Source organism: Phycodurus eques, chromosome 1 (genome assembly GCF_024500275.1).
Source record: "Phycodurus eques isolate BA_2022a chromosome 1, UOR_Pequ_1.1, whole genome shotgun sequence".
Taxonomy (NCBI): Eukaryota; Metazoa; Chordata; class Actinopteri; order Syngnathiformes; family Syngnathidae; genus Phycodurus; species Phycodurus eques.
In genome coordinates, this window is record NC_084525.1 from 16,239,430 (window position 1) to 16,259,938 (window position 20,509).

The 20,509-nt window shown below is 41.7% G+C and overlaps 2 protein-coding genes across 6 annotated transcripts in view; both read left to right on the forward strand.

Annotated features, from left to right (window-relative positions):
* The window catches only part of prkar2aa (protein kinase, cAMP-dependent, regulatory, type II, alpha A), a 65,196-nt gene extending 57,500 nt beyond the window's left edge, over positions 1–7,696 (forward strand). The window contains exons 7-11 of one of the 3 annotated variants that reach the window (XM_061680529.1): positions 438–539; positions 1,292–1,366; positions 1,570–1,635; positions 2,156–2,294; positions 6,359–7,696. In XM_061680529.1, the coding sequence (XP_061536513.1) occupies positions 438–539; positions 1,292–1,366; positions 1,570–1,635; positions 2,156–2,294; positions 6,359–6,483 (507 nt within the window). In that variant the 3' untranslated portion in view covers positions 6,484–7,696. The remainder of the gene's footprint in view (positions 1–437; positions 540–1,291; positions 1,367–1,569; positions 1,636–2,155; positions 2,295–6,358) is intronic. The other 2 variants (XM_061680521.1, XM_061680512.1) reach the window with 2 other exon arrangements.
* A 185-nt stretch (positions 7,697–7,881) lies between these two features.
* On the forward strand, positions 7,882–19,855 carry LOC133404553 (N-alpha-acetyltransferase 80). 3 transcript variants are annotated; one of them, XM_061680552.1, is made up of 2 exons: positions 7,882–8,002; positions 14,926–16,182. In XM_061680552.1, the coding sequence occupies exon 2, from the start codon at positions 14,939–14,941 to the stop codon at positions 15,773–15,775; it is 837 nt and encodes a 278-aa protein (XP_061536536.1). In that variant the 5' UTR covers positions 7,882–8,002; positions 14,926–14,938; the 3' UTR covers positions 15,776–16,182. The 3 variants fall into 3 exon arrangements, 2 of the variants coding, with proteins under 2 accessions (XP_061536536.1, XP_061536527.1); XR_009768842.1 differs by lacking the exon at positions 14,926–16,182 and adding an exon at positions 18,127–19,855 and having other exon boundaries at positions 7,888–7,966; XM_061680543.1 differs by having other exon boundaries at positions 7,899–7,966.
* Positions 19,856–20,509: the final 654 nt, after the last annotated feature.

Below are 20,509 nucleotides of genomic sequence, written 5' to 3' on the forward strand. Positions count from 1 at the left end.
CACACCAGAAAGTCAACTTCTGAATGGCTTGAAAAAAAAGAAAATAAATAAATAAAAATGAAGGTTTTGGAGTGGCATAGTCAAAGTCCGGACATGAATCCAAGTGAAAATGCTGTGGCATGACCTAAAAAGGCCGTTCGTGCCCGAAAACCCTCCATTGTTGCTGAATTAATTCTGCAAGGAAGAGTGGGCCAACATATATCTCCTTACAGATATGCAAGACTCATTGCCAGTTATAGAAAATGCTTGATTTCATTTTTTCCCTTAGTAAATAAATTCACCTGTTATAAACTGTACTTTGTTTACTTGGGTTATCCTTCTCTGATATTTGCATTTGTTTGATGATCTTGAACATTAAAGTGGTGCAACGGGGGGCGACAAAACAGATGCTTTGAGAACCCACTTGAGATTTTTTATTTTTTTTGTCCCCCCCTTAGGATCGTGCCACATTTCGTCGACTCATTGTGAAGAACAATGCCAAGAAGCGAAAGATGTACGAGTCTTTTATTGAGTCTGTGCCCTTACTCAAATCCCTGGAGGTGAGTTCAGTGCTTGAGAGAGAGTGGACTTATCAATAAATCTGTTGATCGACCTTTACAGAATGTTTGTAAACAGTAGGAGCCAGGGTACTTCCAAGTGACAGAAAAGTGGCTGACTGATATACCCCAGATGGTTTAGGTTTTATTCAATTAAAAAAATAATAATAATAAATTAAAATGAATCACAATCCAGCAGAACCTGCAAATATGGAGGATAAATTTAGTGGGTAGTATTAATGGTTGTACAGAGAGGATCACAAGTCTGCCTGGTGGCGTAGTAACCACTTCTAAAGGGGCAGACAAAACAAAATAACTAGCCTGCAAGGTCACGTCAGCTCTACGCGCCGCTATCCATTTCAGCATCAAAAAAGCAAGGCTGTGCCATTTGTCGGAGCAACAGAAAAGTAAATTATTAGGCAGTCACTTTATGGTCACATTAACTGTCTATTTTTAAATCAGTATAACTATTGAAATGTAAATTGTGGCTGCCGTTCCTTCTTTCGACTGACACGTCACAAATTCAAACTAAGGTGGTAGAGAAGAAGGCTGAAATCATCAAAGTCATATACCCTGTTTTCCTAATCCCTCTGCCTTCATCAAATGACAAGGGTTTGTATATACGTGGTGCCATCAGAGCTATTGTCACCTTGGAAACACATGTGACAGACATGTCTGCATGCGTGAAAGTATTCTATTCCCACAATTTCTCTTATATTTCCTCCCTCGTCATCCCCCTCGTTGAATCCGTGCAGGCAACAGAGAGGATGAAGATTGTGGATGTATTAGGGGCAAAGCAGTTCTCAGATGGTGAGCGCATCATCACCCAGGTAAGCCCCTCACATTTCCACTCGTACAGGCAGAGCATGACCATCATTTACCAATCATAAATTATTTCAAGACATCTTGGCCAGGACGTTGAACTGAGCGTTTGTAGACTATTGAAATTTTCTAAAAATGTATCTTAAAATGGAATGAGGACCAAGATACTGCCAATTTTTATGTCATAAACTTAACTATCTTCTATTGACAGGGAGACAGTGCTGACTGCTTCTACATAGTAGAATCTGGAGATGTCAAGATCATGATGAAGAGTAAAGTAAGCAGATTTTTGTTTTGGCTGCTTTCAGTTGTCTGATTTTATATTGTAGAATAATTGTCTCCCACCAGGCTATACTACATTTATAGTCAATTGCAAGTCTACCATTTTATTTTAAACATTTTCACATCTATTTGTGCCATATCAACATGGGTCCCCCGCAAAAAAAACTCAAATTTTGATACAATGTGTAGTGTTTATGATTCTCTTTTAACCAAAGTGTTGATGGAACTATAGTTGCACGACAAAAATTCAGTAGATGGCCTAAATGTGTGCGTTCAGGACTCATAATATCTGGTGGTATACATTGTATAATCTATCTCAATCCATAGGTTTATCATATTCACACTGTGCAAAGAAAAAAAAATAACTTAGTCTACCAGGTAGTTTCTGTATGGATAATTTTTACAGTGACAGCCCACACTTCCCATTAAAAAGGTTTTGTCAAGCAACACAGGGAATCGCGATGCTCGCTGGTTGCTAACCTTCAATCCTCTTCTCTCCTCTTAACACCGTGCAGACGAAGGCGGACCATGCAGACAATGCGGAGGTGGAGATAGCGCGCTGTAGCAGGGGTCAGTACTTCGGGGAGCTGGCTTTGGTCACTAACAAGCCCCGGGCTGCCTCAGCCTATGCAGTGGGCAGTGTCAAATGTTTGGGTAAGATCAAATACACTCCTTTATCTGCCTTTATTTGTCAGGATCACTTGTCCTAAAGCGTTGCTGTTTTTCCTTCAAGGGATAACACACTCAAGAAATGCATTCTAAACTAATGGATATACAAACCCCAATTCCAATGAAGTTGGGATGTTGTGTAAAATGTAAATAAAGGGAGGATGCAATGATTTTCAAATATTTTCCAAACTATATTCCATTGAATACACTAAAAACACAATTTAATATTCAAACTGATAATTTTTTTCTGCAAATATTAACTAATTTTGAATTTTTATTCCTGTATCACATTCCAGAAAAGCTCGGCCAAGGGCATGTTTATCACTTTGTTACATTACCTTTTTGTTGAAGCTTTGTAGGTGGAATTATTTCCATTCTTGCTTGATGTCCAACTTCAGGTGCTCAACAGTCTCCATTGTTGTATTTTGCGCTTCATAATGTGCCACACATTTTCAATAGGAGATAGGTCTGGACTGCTGGTAGGCCAGTCTCGTACTTGCACTATTTCACTACAAGGCCACGCTGTTGTAATGTGCAGAATGTGGTTTGGCATTGTCTTTCTGAAATAAGCAGGGACGTCCCTGAAAATGTCATTGCTTGGATGTCAACATGTTGCTCCAAAACCTGTATGCACATTTCAGTATTAATGGTGCCTTCACAGATGTGCAAGTTACCCATGCCATGGGCACTAACACATCCCCATACCATCACAGATGCAGGCTTTTTGAACTTTGCACTCATAACAATCTGGGTGGTCCTTTTCCTCTTTGGCCATGAGGCTACAACATCCTTAATTTCTAAAAACAATGAGAAATGTGCACTGTTCAGATCACAGCATACTTTTACCCCTTCGCGTCAGTACATCTTCGATGTGCTTGAGCCCAGAGAAGTCGGCGGCGATTCTGTGTTTTGTGTAGATATGGCTTTTGCTTCGCTTGGTAGAGTTTTAGCTTGCATTTGTGGATGTAGATTTTACCTGACAGTGGTTTTCTGAAGCGTCCCTGAGGTCACGTGGCAATATCCTTTGCACTATAATGCCGTTTTTTAATGCAGTGCCACCTGAGGGATCAAAGTCACAGGCATTCAGTGTTGGTTTCTGGCCTTGCCGCTTACATGCGGAGATTTGTCCAGATTCTCTGAATTTGATGATACAGTATTATAGACCAGGCCTGTTACGATAAAAATTTTTTAAGACTATAATCTGTCCCCGAAAAATAAGGCCTGCCCTTATTATTATATATTTTTTTGCTCTTAAATCAGTATTGTTTTTTATTCATATTATTGTTGTTATAATTTCCTTTCTTGTTTCTCTATTAAATTGTTTTTCCTTTACTCTGTGATATGGATCCGCCTGGGTTTGAAATGAAGAAATAGAGCTGCAATACCAGCCTGGTTTGCATTGAGCCTTCTATTCCAATTGTAATCGGTTTAGAAGCCCAAACCGAATGAAAATGCTCCATATAAAAACGTCAATCGGAATAAGTAGGCCGAATCTGAATGGAATTTCATTCGGTTTCACAGGGGTGGAATATTCCTTTTGCCAAATGGATAAGAAGCATTTTGTTTTTCAATAAATGTATAAAAACAATCCCAACTACTGTGCTGAATAAACGATGGACCTCTATCTTGATAAATGATGTCACACTGCTGTTCCAAGTAGCGCACATGAATTCACCCAAATGGAATAGATCCCCTCACATATAAACAGTTGACCAGAGATCTTCAATTGGAATGATTTCAATAAGAATGACAAAACGTCTCCATGTAAACCTGGCTTCTGTGTGGTTGGTCTGCTGAAGATGACCCCTTCACCTATCAATCAAATACACCTCGACGTTCGCTGTAGTCAACTATTGGCTGAATAAACAGTTAACGTCCCCGTGTGTGTTAATTGGGGACTAAACACACAACAACTCAGAGCGAAGTGCGTATATCCCACTATATAAAAACCAAGCGCCCTTATTCCATTCAGTAGAATTGCACTTCCTTGTTCATAAATAACTTCATCCAGTTCTACCAGTATTTTGCCAATTGGCCATGAAACTGCCTACAACTTGAAAAATAACATCTTCGCTGAAGTGTACTGTGTTTTGTGTTATTTGGGCAACATATCTTGCCGTCTCGCACCCATGCATGTTGTGTTGCGAGGCAGCGGTAAAACGGACGAGATCCGCAGCCCATTGCCAGCAGTTAGAGAAGCCACTGGAGGTTCAGCACAACAGCGTTCATGCCGGTAGCCTCACAGCCTTCTTCCCTCGGGCGAGGAGGACAAAATTCATTCAGGAGGGCCGGAGAGCGTCGTGTGGCTTTGGCCGCTTATGGCTCACCATTCTGTGGCCACACTCGTTAGCTGGCAGGCGAGTCATTTGCTAACACAACAAACAGTTAACTTTCCCTTAAGTGTGTCTGTTGTCTGAATGTAGGCGTTGCACATGCAACACCGGCAAGAGTGTAATGGTCCGCCAGTGTTCCATGACCCCACTGGTGGCTAATGACACAACAGTCCAACTCCATTGACTCACTATGTGAGCCACACGCCGCGTCACCACAACAATGACAATTTATCGAGTTCTGAAAACCTATCATGTCCATTATATTTATCAAACGATAAAGCAATATAATTAGCGTAACAGGCCTATTATGGACTGTAGATGGTGAAATATACCCTACAATTGTACGTTGAGAAACATTGTTCTTAGACTGTTGGACTATTTGCTCATGCAGCTGTTCACAAAGTGTGAACATCGTTCCATGATAGCTTGCGAACAACTGATCCTTTCACGGATGCTCCTTTTATACCTAATCATGACACCCACCTGTTTACATTTTTCAATTTTAGCATTCCTCAACTTTCCCAGTATTTTGCTGCTGGTGTCCAAGGTTTTTGGGAACATGTTGCATGCATCAAATTCAAAATGAGAGAATATTTGCAACCAAAAAAACCACTAACGTTCATCACCTGAAACATTAGATACCTTGTCTTTGTAGTGTATTCAATTGAATATAGGCTAAGAAATTTTGGAAAATCATTGTACCGGTATTCTGTTTTACATTTTACACAACGTACCAACTTCATCGGAATTGGGTTTGTAAATACATTATTATAAATTCTAAATTTATAAATGTACAATGCATTATTTGAACCACCCTCCTCCTGAAATGTGTTTGTGATGAAATGCTTGCTAAATTGAGCTAGGTGTTGTCATTCTAATATCAAGTGGCTTTTGAGTTCTCAATAATGCAGTGTACTGTGACTCACCACCACATCGCATCCTTTGTACAGTACTATTTCCAACAAATGGCTATTTGTTTTCCATTGCATTCTATTATATCATTCATTAATTTTGTTCAAAAGTAATTTACTACCCATACAACCACAGTTGTCAGTCAGGCTGAGGAATAAATGATAAAATAACTAGTACAGTGGTACGTTGACTTACAAGTGCCCAACTTACCTTTTGAGTGATGTGTAGCTGCTTGGTCGAATTTTTCTTTGTTGTGAGCCAATATTTAAGTTATGAGTGAGCTTCAGATAATGCCACTGCTTGAGTTTAGCGAAAACAAAAGTCGCTGATGCACTTTAACCTGTTTATTTAACAGAAAATTCAGTCAAACACTATTAAAAAATGAAAACACTAGCATGGAGCGGATGCTGACACTCAACTAAGCTCCCGACATCACACACTGGGCCACGCTCCTTAAAAGCACACAACACAAATGTATTATTATTTGTGTGAGTGAGAATTTTGGGTTAATTAAACTTCATGAAACCGCTTTATTTATTTATATTCTCCTATGTTTTTCTCTTTATATTTTACAATACGGTGATATTTTTTATTTAAAACGTAACAAAATAATTGTTTTGGACCAAGTCAAGGTACCACTTAAGTATGATTTTTGAATTCCATTTAATTTCCCCAAATTCATACCTTCAAGGTTTTTGAATTCATTTAATCCTAACAAAATAAGATCAGTGAAATGGTTAATCTTGATATTTTAGCATCTGAGTTGACTTCACACTTGCACACATGATGCACTCCTTCTTGCAGTAATAGATGTGCAAGCCTTTGAGCGCCTCCTGGGCTCCTGTAAAGAGATCATGAAGAGGAACATCGCCCACTACGAGGAGCAGCTGGTGGCCCTCTTCGGCTCGAGCTTGGACCTGAAAGGCTGAGCCTCCCACTCCACCCTGCGTGCCTTCTATTCACACACACACACGACATCATAAGCTTTACCCATACTGTCCAAACATGAGAAATTGTATTTGACCCACATGCAAAGGAATAAAAGACAATTTTATTTTGCACATACACTGACACAACCACTTAGATATTCTCTTACACATGCACTCTCTAATAAATCTACACGTGCGCTCACACACACACACACACACACACACACACACACACACTCTCAGTTGGCCATAACCTTGTTTTGTTTTTTTCTTCACTCCACACAAGCTTCAAGCTTTCAGCACCAGTGTCTTAGCTGCATTCACCTGTATGCAGGTAAAAGCAGCGGTAGGACATACAATGAATGCGTGCTCACACATACAGGACGTTTTCAGAAACGCGTCACTACTCACGCTTTATATGGCAGTATTCACATTCACTTCACATTAGCTATAACAGCTCTGAGTTGCCTCAGCCAAGGACACGCATGAACGCACACGCACGCACGCACATCAAGGGGGTAAACTTAACTAAACAAACCACATTTGCAAAAACACAAAATGGAGCTGACAAACTTAAAACATTTCGAGGAAAATGCAAAAAAAAAAAAAAAAAAAAAAAGTAATGAAGACAAGTTTTAGAAAACTTTTATGAACATAAAAACACAGAAGCTTTGATAAAATATTTAAATATATATATTAAAAAAAGTGTTTCCTCCTTGAGAGGTCAGGGTTCAAAACAAAGTAAGGACACTCCATTTCTTCATCTGTTGTTGATTGAGTTCAGTTAGTGCTGGTGTTTATTACAGTACCACAGAGAAAGTGGTAAAAACAATAACATCCTCCATTTCTTGGACTTTGTTCTATCGTTGACACCATCACTTCATTGTATTCAATTAATTATTAATGTATGTTATGTTATGTATTGTTTTTTTGTTTTTTGACCAACTGATAATTTCATCCATCTCTCTAAAAACGGGAAAAAAAGCTAATAAAAAATGATTAGTGCTTATTTCTCCTCTATTATCTGAATGAGTTGTCCTGAATGAAAAAAACAAAAAAGACAAAAGAAAAATAAAGCAAACTTTTTGTTAAAACAGTTTTTGCATATGGTAATTGTTCTGTTTTTGTTGTGATGTAGATGTTTTTGGGATCAAGGCATTTTGAAGTTGGAAGCATTAATTCAATTGATTCATGTTAGGCATCGGTATATTTTGAACTTTAGTTGGGGTTTGGACTATATACAGTAGTACAATACAATACCACACCACATGTAGGTGCAATACCACTCCTGCGCGTATGGTGGCAGACGTGAATCACGCTAGCCACGCATTTCCCTTCCCTTTCTTTTGGAGACTGCAGTGTTTGTCGCCATGAAGCTGATCCTGGAGCAGTTATCCGTTAGTAGTGCAACGAAGCCAACTGCTGATAAGCTCAGCTGTTTCAGGAGCGAACCGTCCCGGCGACTGAGCGCAAAACGGAAAATGTAGGTAACGTTATAGTGGACGTATATAAACTACAGGTATGTAGTATTGGTAAGGAAAATGTCTAAATTTAACTAGGAACTTGTGCTCGTTACGCCGTTCACACCCTTAGCTGAAAGTTACCATGATCAGCTGAGCGTGCAACTTCGCCTATCGTCACTTTCTGTAGTTGTACGCAAATGAACGCTGAGGTTTGACAAATTCTCCAGGAACTACGGGTAGACACTTTGATTTGATTTGTCTCAAACGGAGTGAGACAAACGTAACCGGGATTTACACGTTTTTTAATGTGCGCATTTATCATGACTTATCATTTGCACGCGCATTTATTTTTCAGAGAAACTGAACGCAGTTTTCAAGATATTCACACGTGTGGGAAGACTCGCCCCTCCATCCGCTAGGCGGCAGTGTTGCTGTCTCCGTTGAGAGCAAAGACTATCAAATAGATTGAGAGCTAGCTACTGGTGTTATTTAAACACTAACAATGAGCTGGTTTTTGTATCTTGCTGACAGATGTGGAAGGCGATTTTATGCAGCCCTATGGCACAGTAAAATACAGCCCTATGGGGGGCACAAGCCAATACAAACTGTAGGCCGGTCCCAAACCGGAATAAATGCAGAGGGTTGCGTCAGGAAGGGCATCCGGCTTAAAACTTTGCCAAACAAATATGATCGTTTATCCAAAGAATTCCATATCGGATCGGTCGTGGCCCAGGTTAACAACATCCACCGCGCAGCTGGAAACTCAGCTACTGTGGGCCGAAGTCGAAGAAGAAGATGTGAAAGCGGGTTCTTCGGCAGAAAGAGAAGAGGAAAGCACAGAGCCTAGAACTGAATGTGGGGACTTTGAATGTTGGGACTATGACAGGAAAATCTCAGGAGTTGGTTGACATGATGATTAGGAGAATCATGTGTCCACGAGACCAGGTGGAAAGGCAGTAAGGCTAGATGTTTAGGGGCAGGGTTTAAATTATGTTACCATGGTGTAGATGGGAAGAGAAATGGAGTCAGGGTTATTTTATAAGAAAAGTTGGCTAAGAATGTCTTGGAGGTGAAAAGATTATCAGATCGAGTGATGAGGCTGAAACTTGAAATTGAGGGTGTTATGTATAATGTGATTCGTAGCTATGCCCCACAGGTAGGATGTGACCGAGAGGTGGAGAAATTCTGGAAGGAGCTAGAATAAGTAGTTCTGAGCATCCCAGACAGAGAGAGAGTCGTTATTGGTGCAGATTGTAATGGACATGTTGGTGAAGGAAATAGGGGTGATGAAGAAGTGATGGGTAAGTACGGCATCCAGGAAAGGAACTTGGAGGGACAGGTAGTGGTAGACTGCAAAAAGAAGGGAAATGGCTGTAGTGAACACTTTTTTCCAGAAGAGGCACGAACATAGGGTGACCGACAAAAGCGGAGGTAGCACTCAGGTGGATTACATCTTGTGCAGACGATGTAATCTGAAGGAGGTTACCGACTCTAAGGTAGTGGTAGGGGAGAGTGTGGCTAGACAGCACAGGATGGTGGTGTGTAAGATGACTCTGGTGGTGGGGAGGAAGATTAAGAAGACAAAGGAAGAGCAGAGAACCATGTGGTGGAAGCTGAGACAGGACGAGCGTTGTGCAGCTTTTCGGGAAGAGGTGAGACAGGCTCTCGGTGGACAGGAGGAGCTTCCAGAAGACTGGACCACTGCACCCAAGGTGATCAGAGAGGCAGGCAGGAGAGCACTTGGTGTATCTTCTGGCAGGAAAGGAGAGAAGGAGACTTGGTGGTGGAACCTCACGGTACAGGAAATCATACAAGGAAAAAGGTCAGCTAAGAAGTGGGACACTGAGAGGACGAGGAGAGGCGAAAGGAATACATTGCGATGCGACATAGGGCAAAGATAGAGGTGGGAAAGGCCAAACGAGGCATATGATGACATGTATGCCAGGTTGGACACTAAGGATAAAAGGATCTACACAGGTTGGCCAGACAGAGGGATAGAGATGGGAAGGATGTGCAGCAGGTTAGGGTGATTAAGGATAGAGATGGAAATATGTTGACTGGCGCCAGTAGTGTGCTAAATAGATGGGAAGAATACTTTGAGAACTTGATGAATGAGGAAAATGAGAGAGAGAAGGGAGAGTAGAAGAGGCAAGTGTGGTGGAACAGGAAGTGGCTATGATTAGTAAGGGGGAAGTTAGAAAGGCATTAAAGAGGACGAAAAATAGAAAGGCAGTGGGTCCTGAGGACATTCCTGTGGAGCTATAGAAGCGTCTCGGAGAGGTGGCTGTGGAGTTTTTGACCAGCTTGTTTAATAGACATCTAGCGGGTGAGAAGATGCCTGAGGAATGGAGGCGAAGTTTGCTGGTGCCCATTTTTAAGAACAGTGGTGATGTGGAGAGCTGTGGGAACTATAGCAGAATAAAATTGATGAGCCACACAATGAAGTTATGGGATAGAGTAGTGGAGGCTAGACTCAGGACAGAAGTGAGTATTTGCGAGCATCAGTATGGTTTCATGCCTAGAAAGAGTACCACAGATGCATTATTTGCCTTGAGTATGTTGATGGAAAAGTACAGAGAAGGTCAGAAGGAGCTACATTGTGTCTTTGTAGATCTAGAGAAAGCCTATGACAGAGTACCCAGAGAGGAACTGTGGTACTGCATGCGGAAGTCTGGAGTGGCAGAAAAGTATGTTAGAAAAATATAGGACATGTACGAGGCCAGCAGAACAGTGGTGAGATGTGGTGTAGGTGTGACAAATTTAAGGTGGAGGTGGGACTGCATCAGGGATCAGCCCTGAACCCCTTCCTGTTCGCAGTGGTGATGGATAGGTTGACAGATGAGGTTAGACTGGAATCCCCGTGGACCATGATGTTTGCAGATGACATTGTCATCAGGATGCAGGAGATAGGCTTACATGGAAAAGGATGACATGCTGTGGCGACCCCTAAAGGGACAAGCCGAAAGAAAAAGATGTAGAAAGCGATTTCTTTTTATTTTACTTACTAATGACGGGGCTGCCGGTTGTCCACCTTCTTCAGCCATGGTCAGTTTACCGGGGGTTCCAGCAGTGTCGGACCCAAGACTTGGATTTCCATTAAAAACGACTTGGAGTCCTCATTAACGGAGATAGCGTCACTGCCGCCTAGCGGATGGCGGGACGGGCCTTTCGACATGTGTGAATATTCTCAATTTGTGTGCGCGTGTGAATATCTTGAAAAACTACATTACGTTTGCCTCAAAAATAAATGCACGTGCCCCCCGATCCACGAACGCACCTTCAACAATTCACCAGCAGAATTTAATATTTACAAATGATAAGTCATGATAAATGTACACACAACATTTAAACACATATAAATTTTGCTTTGATTCATGGATTTGAAAAACGTGTAAATCACGGGTATATTTGTGTAAAATACATTTGAGACATCTCTCCCCACAGACACCTGTCAGTCATGTTTTCCACTGTATATAAAATAGTAGGCTCTTTGTCCTTATTAGTAAGACAATCCAGACTTTTACTCATAAGCGTATGGTATTTTCCTATATCCAGAAAAACGGCCACCATTCTCTTTCTGTAGCGCTGTGCCGGATTTCGGGCACGTGGATTTAGCCGAGGTCCACCGAATTTGTCTCCTCTCATAGTTTCGCGCAAGGTAATACTTGTTTCTTTTCAGATTACGTTGTTGGGAAATCACTTTACCACATCGTTTTTTAAATTTACAATTCAAATGAGATTTTCTGGGCGTTTCTGACAAAGATTAAAATTATTTTGGCGTCGAAAATCACACATTCATAGAATTCATAGAACCAAAAAAAACCTGTAATTGTTCTTGTTTTCTGTTAAGTTTTAAGTAAGTTCTGACTATGCGCTTGCTCTCAGTTAGACCCGGAAGATGAGATGGCTCGAGCGGACGCCATTGAGAATTCTGAAAATAGCATGTTAAAACATCTCATTTACAACTAATAAGATTTGTATTTTCTACCAAAGAGTCAAGGTTTCAGTCACACATTTTCTAATGATTTACATTGCTTTCTGGGCAAGAAAATTTGAAAGTGGCATAAAATCCTTAATGCTTATCCAATTCTTACAAATTAGGGCTCATTTTATTTGTGTATCACCTCTCTAGCCAATGCTATTTTGATAAACAGGTATTTTGAAAATTTTACGAACATACCCTTCAAGTGTCACTTTTGGCCTCTAGTACACAAACCTTACTACGTAGTAAACTACTGTGCTGCGCTAGTAACACTAACAGGCCAGACCAGTAGTAGTGGGGGAAAAAAACATTAAAACACAGTCGTTCTACTGGTGTGCTCTAGTTCCACTAGTGCTTTCCAAACAGTTGTTTTAGTATTTATTCAATATCCGTGAAATCCACATTAACTCATTACCTGCCAGCCTTCCCAGTTAACATGGATATTTGACTTCTCAAGCTGTCAATGGCAGTGAAATTAGTTGTCCTAGTAATGTGCAGAAATGGTATACAGGAGCGGAACAGAAGGCAGTCCTGTAGTGGGGAAAAAAGTAAGTAGTAAGACAGGCGTTTTACTAGTGAGGCCAAAGAGTATACTAGTACATGGACCTTAAGCTGATGGTCAAAGATCTCAATTAAATGCTGAAACATTCATCTTGCGTACACTCCAGGTACTTCTCAATAATTTAGTATAGTGTCAAAAGCTTAATTTAGTCAGTTCAATTCAAAAAGTGAAATTCATCAAAATGCGCTACACAAAGTGACATATATCATGATTTAAAAAGATATGTGTATAATTGATGATTATAGCTTACAGCAAATAAAAACCCCAAATTCACCATCTCTAGAAACTAGAATATTTGTTTAATGAAACCATATAATGTATAATATATATACTTATATACTATATATACTTTTCTACCATATTCAAATGTATTGAAGGTAAAATTTAAGCTGATATTGGCGATACCAGTAGTTTGGGATATTGACGTAGCAGTCTGACACTTAACTGTTGTATCATTAAGACAAGATCCCAATAGTTTAGGTACTTTCAACGCTGTTCCTGTTAATGATAGACATTACCTTAAATGATTGAAGCCTCTAAAGTATGGATATTTTGATTTGAGAATAGAGTTCAGATATCTGGAATCAGTATTTCAGTACTGATCTGTACATCACTGCACTGCAGTTCTACAGCACTGGAAACTACAGTAACAACCTTAATAACAAACATAAAATTAATACCTATTTCGCACTGTACAAATTGAGCATTCAAATCTTTGTAAAGGGAGGGTTTTGTTGATTCTTGATCATCTTTTTTTTTTGTCTTGCTCTTTTTAATCGCCTTTTTCTCAATCGCTTCCATCCCCAATTGCTTTGCATCTGTTTGCCACAAGTTGGAGCCATATATCCACTTGAGGCAAGGCACATATTTCACATTAGAAAGGTTTCACAAAAATGTCTCAAAAAGTATACACAGTGAACATCCGCAAACTTACGGTTTGGTCGACCTGCAGATTCTCTCTTTTTTTTTTTGTCTTTATATGGGGGGTACCAAACCAGAAAATCCTTATTGGCAGTTTGTCATTGCTTATTCAAGAATTTTTGGGGTTAAAAAACAAATTGGGGGGAATTCAATGCTCTTATAATGGCCGTCGTTTATCTGCACAGTTCCGCAATTCGTGGTCTGGTCTGGTCCGGTCCGGTCCGGTCTGCTCCCTATCTACCGTGAGTACCGGGTTTCCAATGTATACTGAAAAGTTATCTCATCTCAATTGACCCACAAAATGTGTTATTTAGTGTGAAATCCGGGCCTAGTTGAACACAGATAGCTTTCTTTTATGAATGGCAACAGGTGGATACAGAGGTTAATAGTGGCTTCTGCCATTTAGTGGAAGAGCATGAAATTGTTCACTGTCGCTGGCATAAATTAACAAAGTGACAATGAATTTGTTTATTTATAGTAAATACATTTTCCATGGTACACCTGATGATCTCTCTTGACCTACTAATATACCATGACACAAAAGTTGGAAATCACTGGTGTATCACGTTTTAATTATTAGGGGTGTCCCGATCTGATCTTTGATATCGGAAATCGGTCCGATGTCAGTAAAAAAAAAGATTATTGGATTGGATCCGACTGGATTTAAAATCTCAGATTTTACCACTCTATACAAGCGGTCCATTCCATGCTCCGCGACAGCAATTCTCTCAGCTCCCGGACAGCATGGAGAGCCCAGGTGACCATAACAACGGGTTGCTCAGGTGCTAACATAGTAGCAAGGAGTAAGTGTGAATGTTGCTTGCGTAGTCGTTTATTGACACGACGGTGGAAGTTGGGTGTAAAACTAAACGCACATCACAAAATAATTATACCTATTGAATATTCAAATACATCACAGACTTTGTCTATCTTTGTTTTTGTTCAGAAAAATCACTACCTCAAAACTGACACACAGTGAATGAAAAACACCATTGATGAGTTAACGAAAATTAGCATCGAACTCGCGGCACTTACATCACTCAAAATAATGAATATTTGTATAAAAACCCTTTATCAACACATACAAAAGAGCACTATAACAATAATCTCAGGCATATATTCTTCAAACTCTAAAAAAACGGGTTACATTGAAAATATTCCTTTGTTACTGCGTTTAAAAAGTGAAAACGTTGGATTGGGACATCCCTATTAATTATGCAGTACTTTATAAAACTAGTGTATATATTTACATTTAGTTTCAGTATGTTTTATTGTGTTTTTGTATGTATTTTACAATAAAGTGCTATATATATTCAAACGCAAAACAAAGCTGGGTTTTGGTGGGCTGGAACAGATTAATTGTGTTACAATTCATTTCAATAGTACAAGTAAATTAGGTTATTGAGGTAGTAAGTGGAGGTACCACTGTAGTTTCTAAAAACAACTTTAGTCCAAGGTGGACATTTCCTAACATTGCATGAAGGCTGACTTTGATCAAACCCTGATCACTACAGGGCCACGTCTGGAATGCTGGTGACCGGAGACAGGGTCGTTATGGACCTACGCTTTCCGACAGTCTCTGAGGCCTCAGTGTTGGATAATGAAAGTGAAACAAATAGCATATCAGAGATTCAACCAGCAGAGGAGATGCGCGTTATTCCGATTCACATGCGACCGGACCTGCTGCTTCCCTGCGCTGACCTGGTCAACTCAGAGTGGCAGAGGAGCCAGGCCGCCCGCGTTCACTCCCTGCAGAAATCCTGTCCAGTTTTCCCCGTCTGCCTAGTTCTGTTGCAGGGTCCCAAAGACGCAGAGAGGATCCTAGGACACGCTCGGCTCTCAAGAGTCATAGGCCACGGCAGCAGCCTGTTTGTCGAGTCGGTGGTCGTGTCGAAGGGGGAGAGGGGGAAAGGCTACGGACGAACTCTGATGGAGGAGACGGAGCGCTACGCCAAAAGGCGAGGGTTCAAACGCTTGTGCTTGACCACCCACGATAAGCAGCATTTCTACGCCCACATCGGCTACACGCTGTCGACGCCGGTGCAGAACGCAGGAGCCATGGCATCATTCGTTCCAATGGAGATGCTTCTCAGGTTCTCCCGGATACCTAATGTAGAGGTTAACATACAAAAACAAACACAAAAGGTTGAAAAAGGGAACTCAGTTGGGACTACTGGACCTCCTCCTCATTGTTCAATACCTCAACTCCCTCCGACTTTCTTCTTCCCTCTTCCACCACCACCCCCACCACCTCCCTCCGTCCCTCCTCTGTCTGAAGGAGAACCCGTGATTCAGACACTCACAGACACTCCCTACAGAGATGCAAAGGGAGCGTCCATTTTTTGGATGCACAAAGATCTCTGAAGACACCTCTGGGATAAATGGTCTCAAAAATAAACTAATGGACAAAAGCTAGAGAGAGAAATTTGTTCTTTTGTTCAGTTTTTATATTATGTACTAGGTCATTTCTTGATCCTATTAAATTTTAGCATCACGAAACCATCCTTATAATGCATGTATTGTGTTCTTCCTTTATGTTTCAGCTCTGAGATACCGGCAAACTGATACGCTTCTATTTTAACTGCAAAAAATATCAGCGTCCATTTTCTGAAGCGCTTGTTCTCATTAAGGCACAAGTGTCAAACTCAAGGCCAGATCTGGCCCTCCACATAATTTTTTGTGGCCCGTGAAAGCAAATCATGTGCGTCAACTTCCTTGATTCTTGCTAAGATCTGTACCAGAAATTGACATTGTTGTATGTAATAAATAATGAGATAAAGGCATTGTTCTTCAGTTAGCAAACTTGATAACTTGAACTGCAGTTAAACAAACCTTTATCCCTCTTGAAACTCTTGAAACTTATCATCCATCAGTTTGTTGTGTGTATGTATTATGATGAGGCGGTAAAACATTTGGTTTCACAGTAACAATGGCCCTCTGAAGGAAACTAGCTACAACGTGGCCCGCTACAGAAACGAGTTTGACACCCCTGCATTAGGGTGTATGTGTATATATATGTATATGTATATATATATGTATGTATATATATATATATATATGTGTATGTATATATGAATATATATATATATATATATATATATATATATATATATGTATATATGAATATGTATATGTATGTATGTATATGCATATGTATATATATGTATATGTGTATGTGCATATGTATGTGTATATGCATATGTATATATATATATGTATGTATAAATATATATGTATATATATGTGTATGTATATGTATATGTGTATATATGTATATATGTATATATATGTATATGTATGTATATGTATATATATATGTATGTATATATATATATGTGTATATATATGTATGTATATATATGTGTATGTATGTATATGTATATATATGTGTATGTATGTATATGTATATATATATATGTATGTATATGTATATATATGTATATGTATATATATATGTGTATATATGTATGTGTATATATGTGTATATATACGTATGTGTATATATATATATGTATATATATATGTATATGTATGTATGTATGTACGTATATATATATATATATATATATATGTATGGTCCTTATTTGTAGGGAGAATTTGAAAAATTAATGTTTTAATGAGCGAAGGCCTGGATATGGTGTGAAACCATGAGAAAACACTTCCTGTGAAGTTTCAGATCAATCTGACATATTTAAGAGGTGCCCCAAAGCCAATTTGGCGCAGTAGTATAAAAAATTAACAAGCTTACATTTGTTAGGAAATTTTTGAAAAAAGTGCACTTGAAAGTTGGGTTCAAAAGACTCGTTTAAAACGTCGAGAAAAAACGTCCATCCATCCATTTTCTACCGCTTATCCGAGGTTGGGTCGCGGGGGCAGTAGCTTTCGCAGGGATGCCCAGAGGCGTTCCCAGGCCAGCCGAAGGACGTAGTCTCTCCAGCGTGTCCTGGGTCGTCCCCGGAGTCTCCTCCCGTTGGGATGTGCCCGGAACACCTCACCAGGGAGGTGTCCGGGAGGCATCCGAATCAGATGCCCCAGCCACCTCATCTGGCTCCTTTCGATGTGGAGGAGCAGCGACTCTACTCTGAGATCCTCCCGGATGACCGAGCTTCTCACCCTATCTCTAAGGGAGAGCCCGGACACCCTGCGGAGGAAACTCATTTCGGCCGCTTTGTATCCAGGAGCTTGTTCTTTCGGTCACGACCCACAGCTCGTGAGGGTAAGAACATAGATCAACCGATAAATTGAGAGCTTCGCCTTTCGGCTTAGCTCCTTCTTTACCACAACGGACCGATACAAAGTCCGCATCACTGCAGACGCTGCACCAATCCGCCTGTCGATCTCCCGTTCCAGTCTTCCCTCACTCGTGAACAAGACCCCAAGATACTTGAACTCCTCCACTTGGGGCAGGATCTCATCCCCGACCTGGAGAGGGCACGCCACCCTTTTCCTACTGAGGACCATGGTCTCAGATTCTTCACACTCGGGTGCGAACTGCTCCAGTGAGAGTTGGAGATCACTGCTTGATGAAGCCAACAGAACCACATCATCTGCAAAAAGCAGAGATTCAATACTGAGGCCACCAAACCGGACCCACTCTACGCCTCGGCTGCACCTTGAAATTCTGTCCTTAGAGAAAAAATGTGTGTGATATTTTGTGTGGTCAATTGTATTTCAGTTACGATATTTTATTATTCACTAATTTTGTTCTCCCTCAGTTTCAGGTGATATTTGTGTCATGGCAAGTATTCGAGTGACAAGCATGGCGACCGCGAAAGCAACGAGGAAAGCGACGGAGGTCTGGCTCATCGGCCAGCCGAACCCCCACCCGATGATGGGGAAGCAGCTGCCCTCCTTGAAGGAAGTGCTGAGCCGGTTCTTCCACTTGCACAATCAAGAAAAGAAGACTGTTAAGGAGGCGGCGAACCTCCTGGTGGAGGAGGTGTTCTTGTTCTAGGAGAAGGCCAAGATCTCCACGAAGGAAAAACACCACGCAGCTAAAAAGGTGACAAATGAGTACGATCTGTGGCGTGCGCTGGGAAAACACAAGAGCCGCAAGTCCCCAACGGAGACAAAAAAGCGTGAAGAATTCATGACCCGTCTCGACCTCCTCTTCGACATCGCCATGAAGGATGTTGAGTTGACTCTCAACATGGAAGATCGGAGGTTCCTCGCCTTGCAGCGCGACAAGGACGGCCGGCAAGTTGGCGGCGCTTGAAAGGTGTCATTTGAAACGATCCAGGAAGCGCACCGCCGCCCCGGAAGAGGGCACAGTCGAACTGGCAAGTTCTTCCTCAAGCAGTGCCACCGAAACGGCTGATCAAGACGACGGCAATGATGATGGCGCCAGGCCCTCTTTTGCTCCCTCTCCCCCAAAGCGCAGCAGAGCTCGAGCCTCGGCGGTGACCCCGCAGATTGCAGCTGTCCTTGTTCGATCGAACAAGGACATCTGACCGGAGCGCTGTCCACATCCTCCACGCTGCTGCTGAGGCTCGAGCAGAATCTCCTGCACTGGGGCTGCCGGCGCCGCATTCTTGAGATTGTGGCTGACAAATCGTTCGGCGCCTGTTTCGCACCGTCGTCTGGGCCCGACATTTCAAACGCTTCAAGGCCGGATGGGAGTCCATCGACCAGACGGCGTTTGAGCCGATCCCGCCCACCAGTGACGAAGTCATCATGTTCTGCGAGGAGAAGCTCCAAGCTACGCAGCCCCGCGATGACTATCGGGAACCCCTCAACTTGACGATCGTCGCTCTTGGCGGCGTTCCCCCTCGAGGAATCAGTATGTCCAAGCCTGGAGCCTACTACTGGGCTCGCTGGATGGGCAAACTGATATACGCATTGAAGATCTTCTTGTTCCGCGGACAGTTCAAGCTCACCAAGGTGGTGGAGAAGAACTTGGCCCGCTTCGTCCTCTTCACTGTGACGCTGTACGTGCCGGCGTAATACGAAGCCCCGCTGGCAACCCGTGCTCCGGCCCAGGACCTGGCCTTCTACCGCTCACTCGTGTCCTACAAGGACAAGGAAATCGCAACGGAGGCATCGAAGGCGTTTGGGCGGCATCTCTGGTACATCTCAGAGGAGCTGGTGTCGCTCGCTCTGTTCGACCTGAGGACCACGTTGGAGGAGAAGAGGCCGAAACGGCGCGGAAGATCGGCCTAAGCGGATTTCACTGGAGCCTGACCTGACTGTCCTGACGAGGAAGACGCTGCCGGACTTCGCCAAGCTCCAAGTTTCTCCTGGCTGCCCTTGGCCCGTCGGACTTCCTTGAGGTGGACCCGGCCGAGTGGCCGGCCCGCCAGGACTACCAGCTCGCCCTTCGCCGAGCCGAGTCCCTCAAGGTTGTCAACGACTTTGCCGAACAGGGCGTGGCACTGATTCAGCGCTACAGCGCCATCCTCACGAAGGACGAGGAAGAAAGACCGTTCCATCTGTATGTGTATGTGTGTGTGTATATATATATATATATATATATATATGTGTGTGTGTATATATATATGTATACACACATATATATATATATATATATATATATATATATATATATATATATATATATATATATATATATATATATATATAGGTGTGCTTTGGGCGAGAGGCGAAGTACACCCTGAACAGGTCGCCAACCAATCGCAGGACACATACAGACAAACAGCCAATCATAAACTACAGACAATTTAGAAACTTCAATTAACTCACCATGCATGTTTTTGGAATGTAAGACAAAACCGGAGTACCCGAAGAAAACCCACGCAAGCACGGGAGAATATGCAAACTCCACACAGGCTCGGCCGGATTTGAACCCCGGTCCTCAGAACAGCGAGACAGACGTGCTGGTTAGTCCATGTACTTTGATAGCATGTCCAGAAATGTTGTTTTTTTCTTCACAGTCCAAGTACAATGTCACTTAATAAAAGGGAAACTATTATGCACCTGCCATTTTGTTTTTCCTCACCGTTTGTCCACTTATTGAAGAGAATCGTTGAATCAGTACTTATACTATTACCGTTTTTTTTAATTTTTGACTCAAGTTTCTGTACTTAAGTCGAGGCCCAGGTGTGAGTACTTTTGCCCCCCTCAGTACAGAGTGTGAGTACT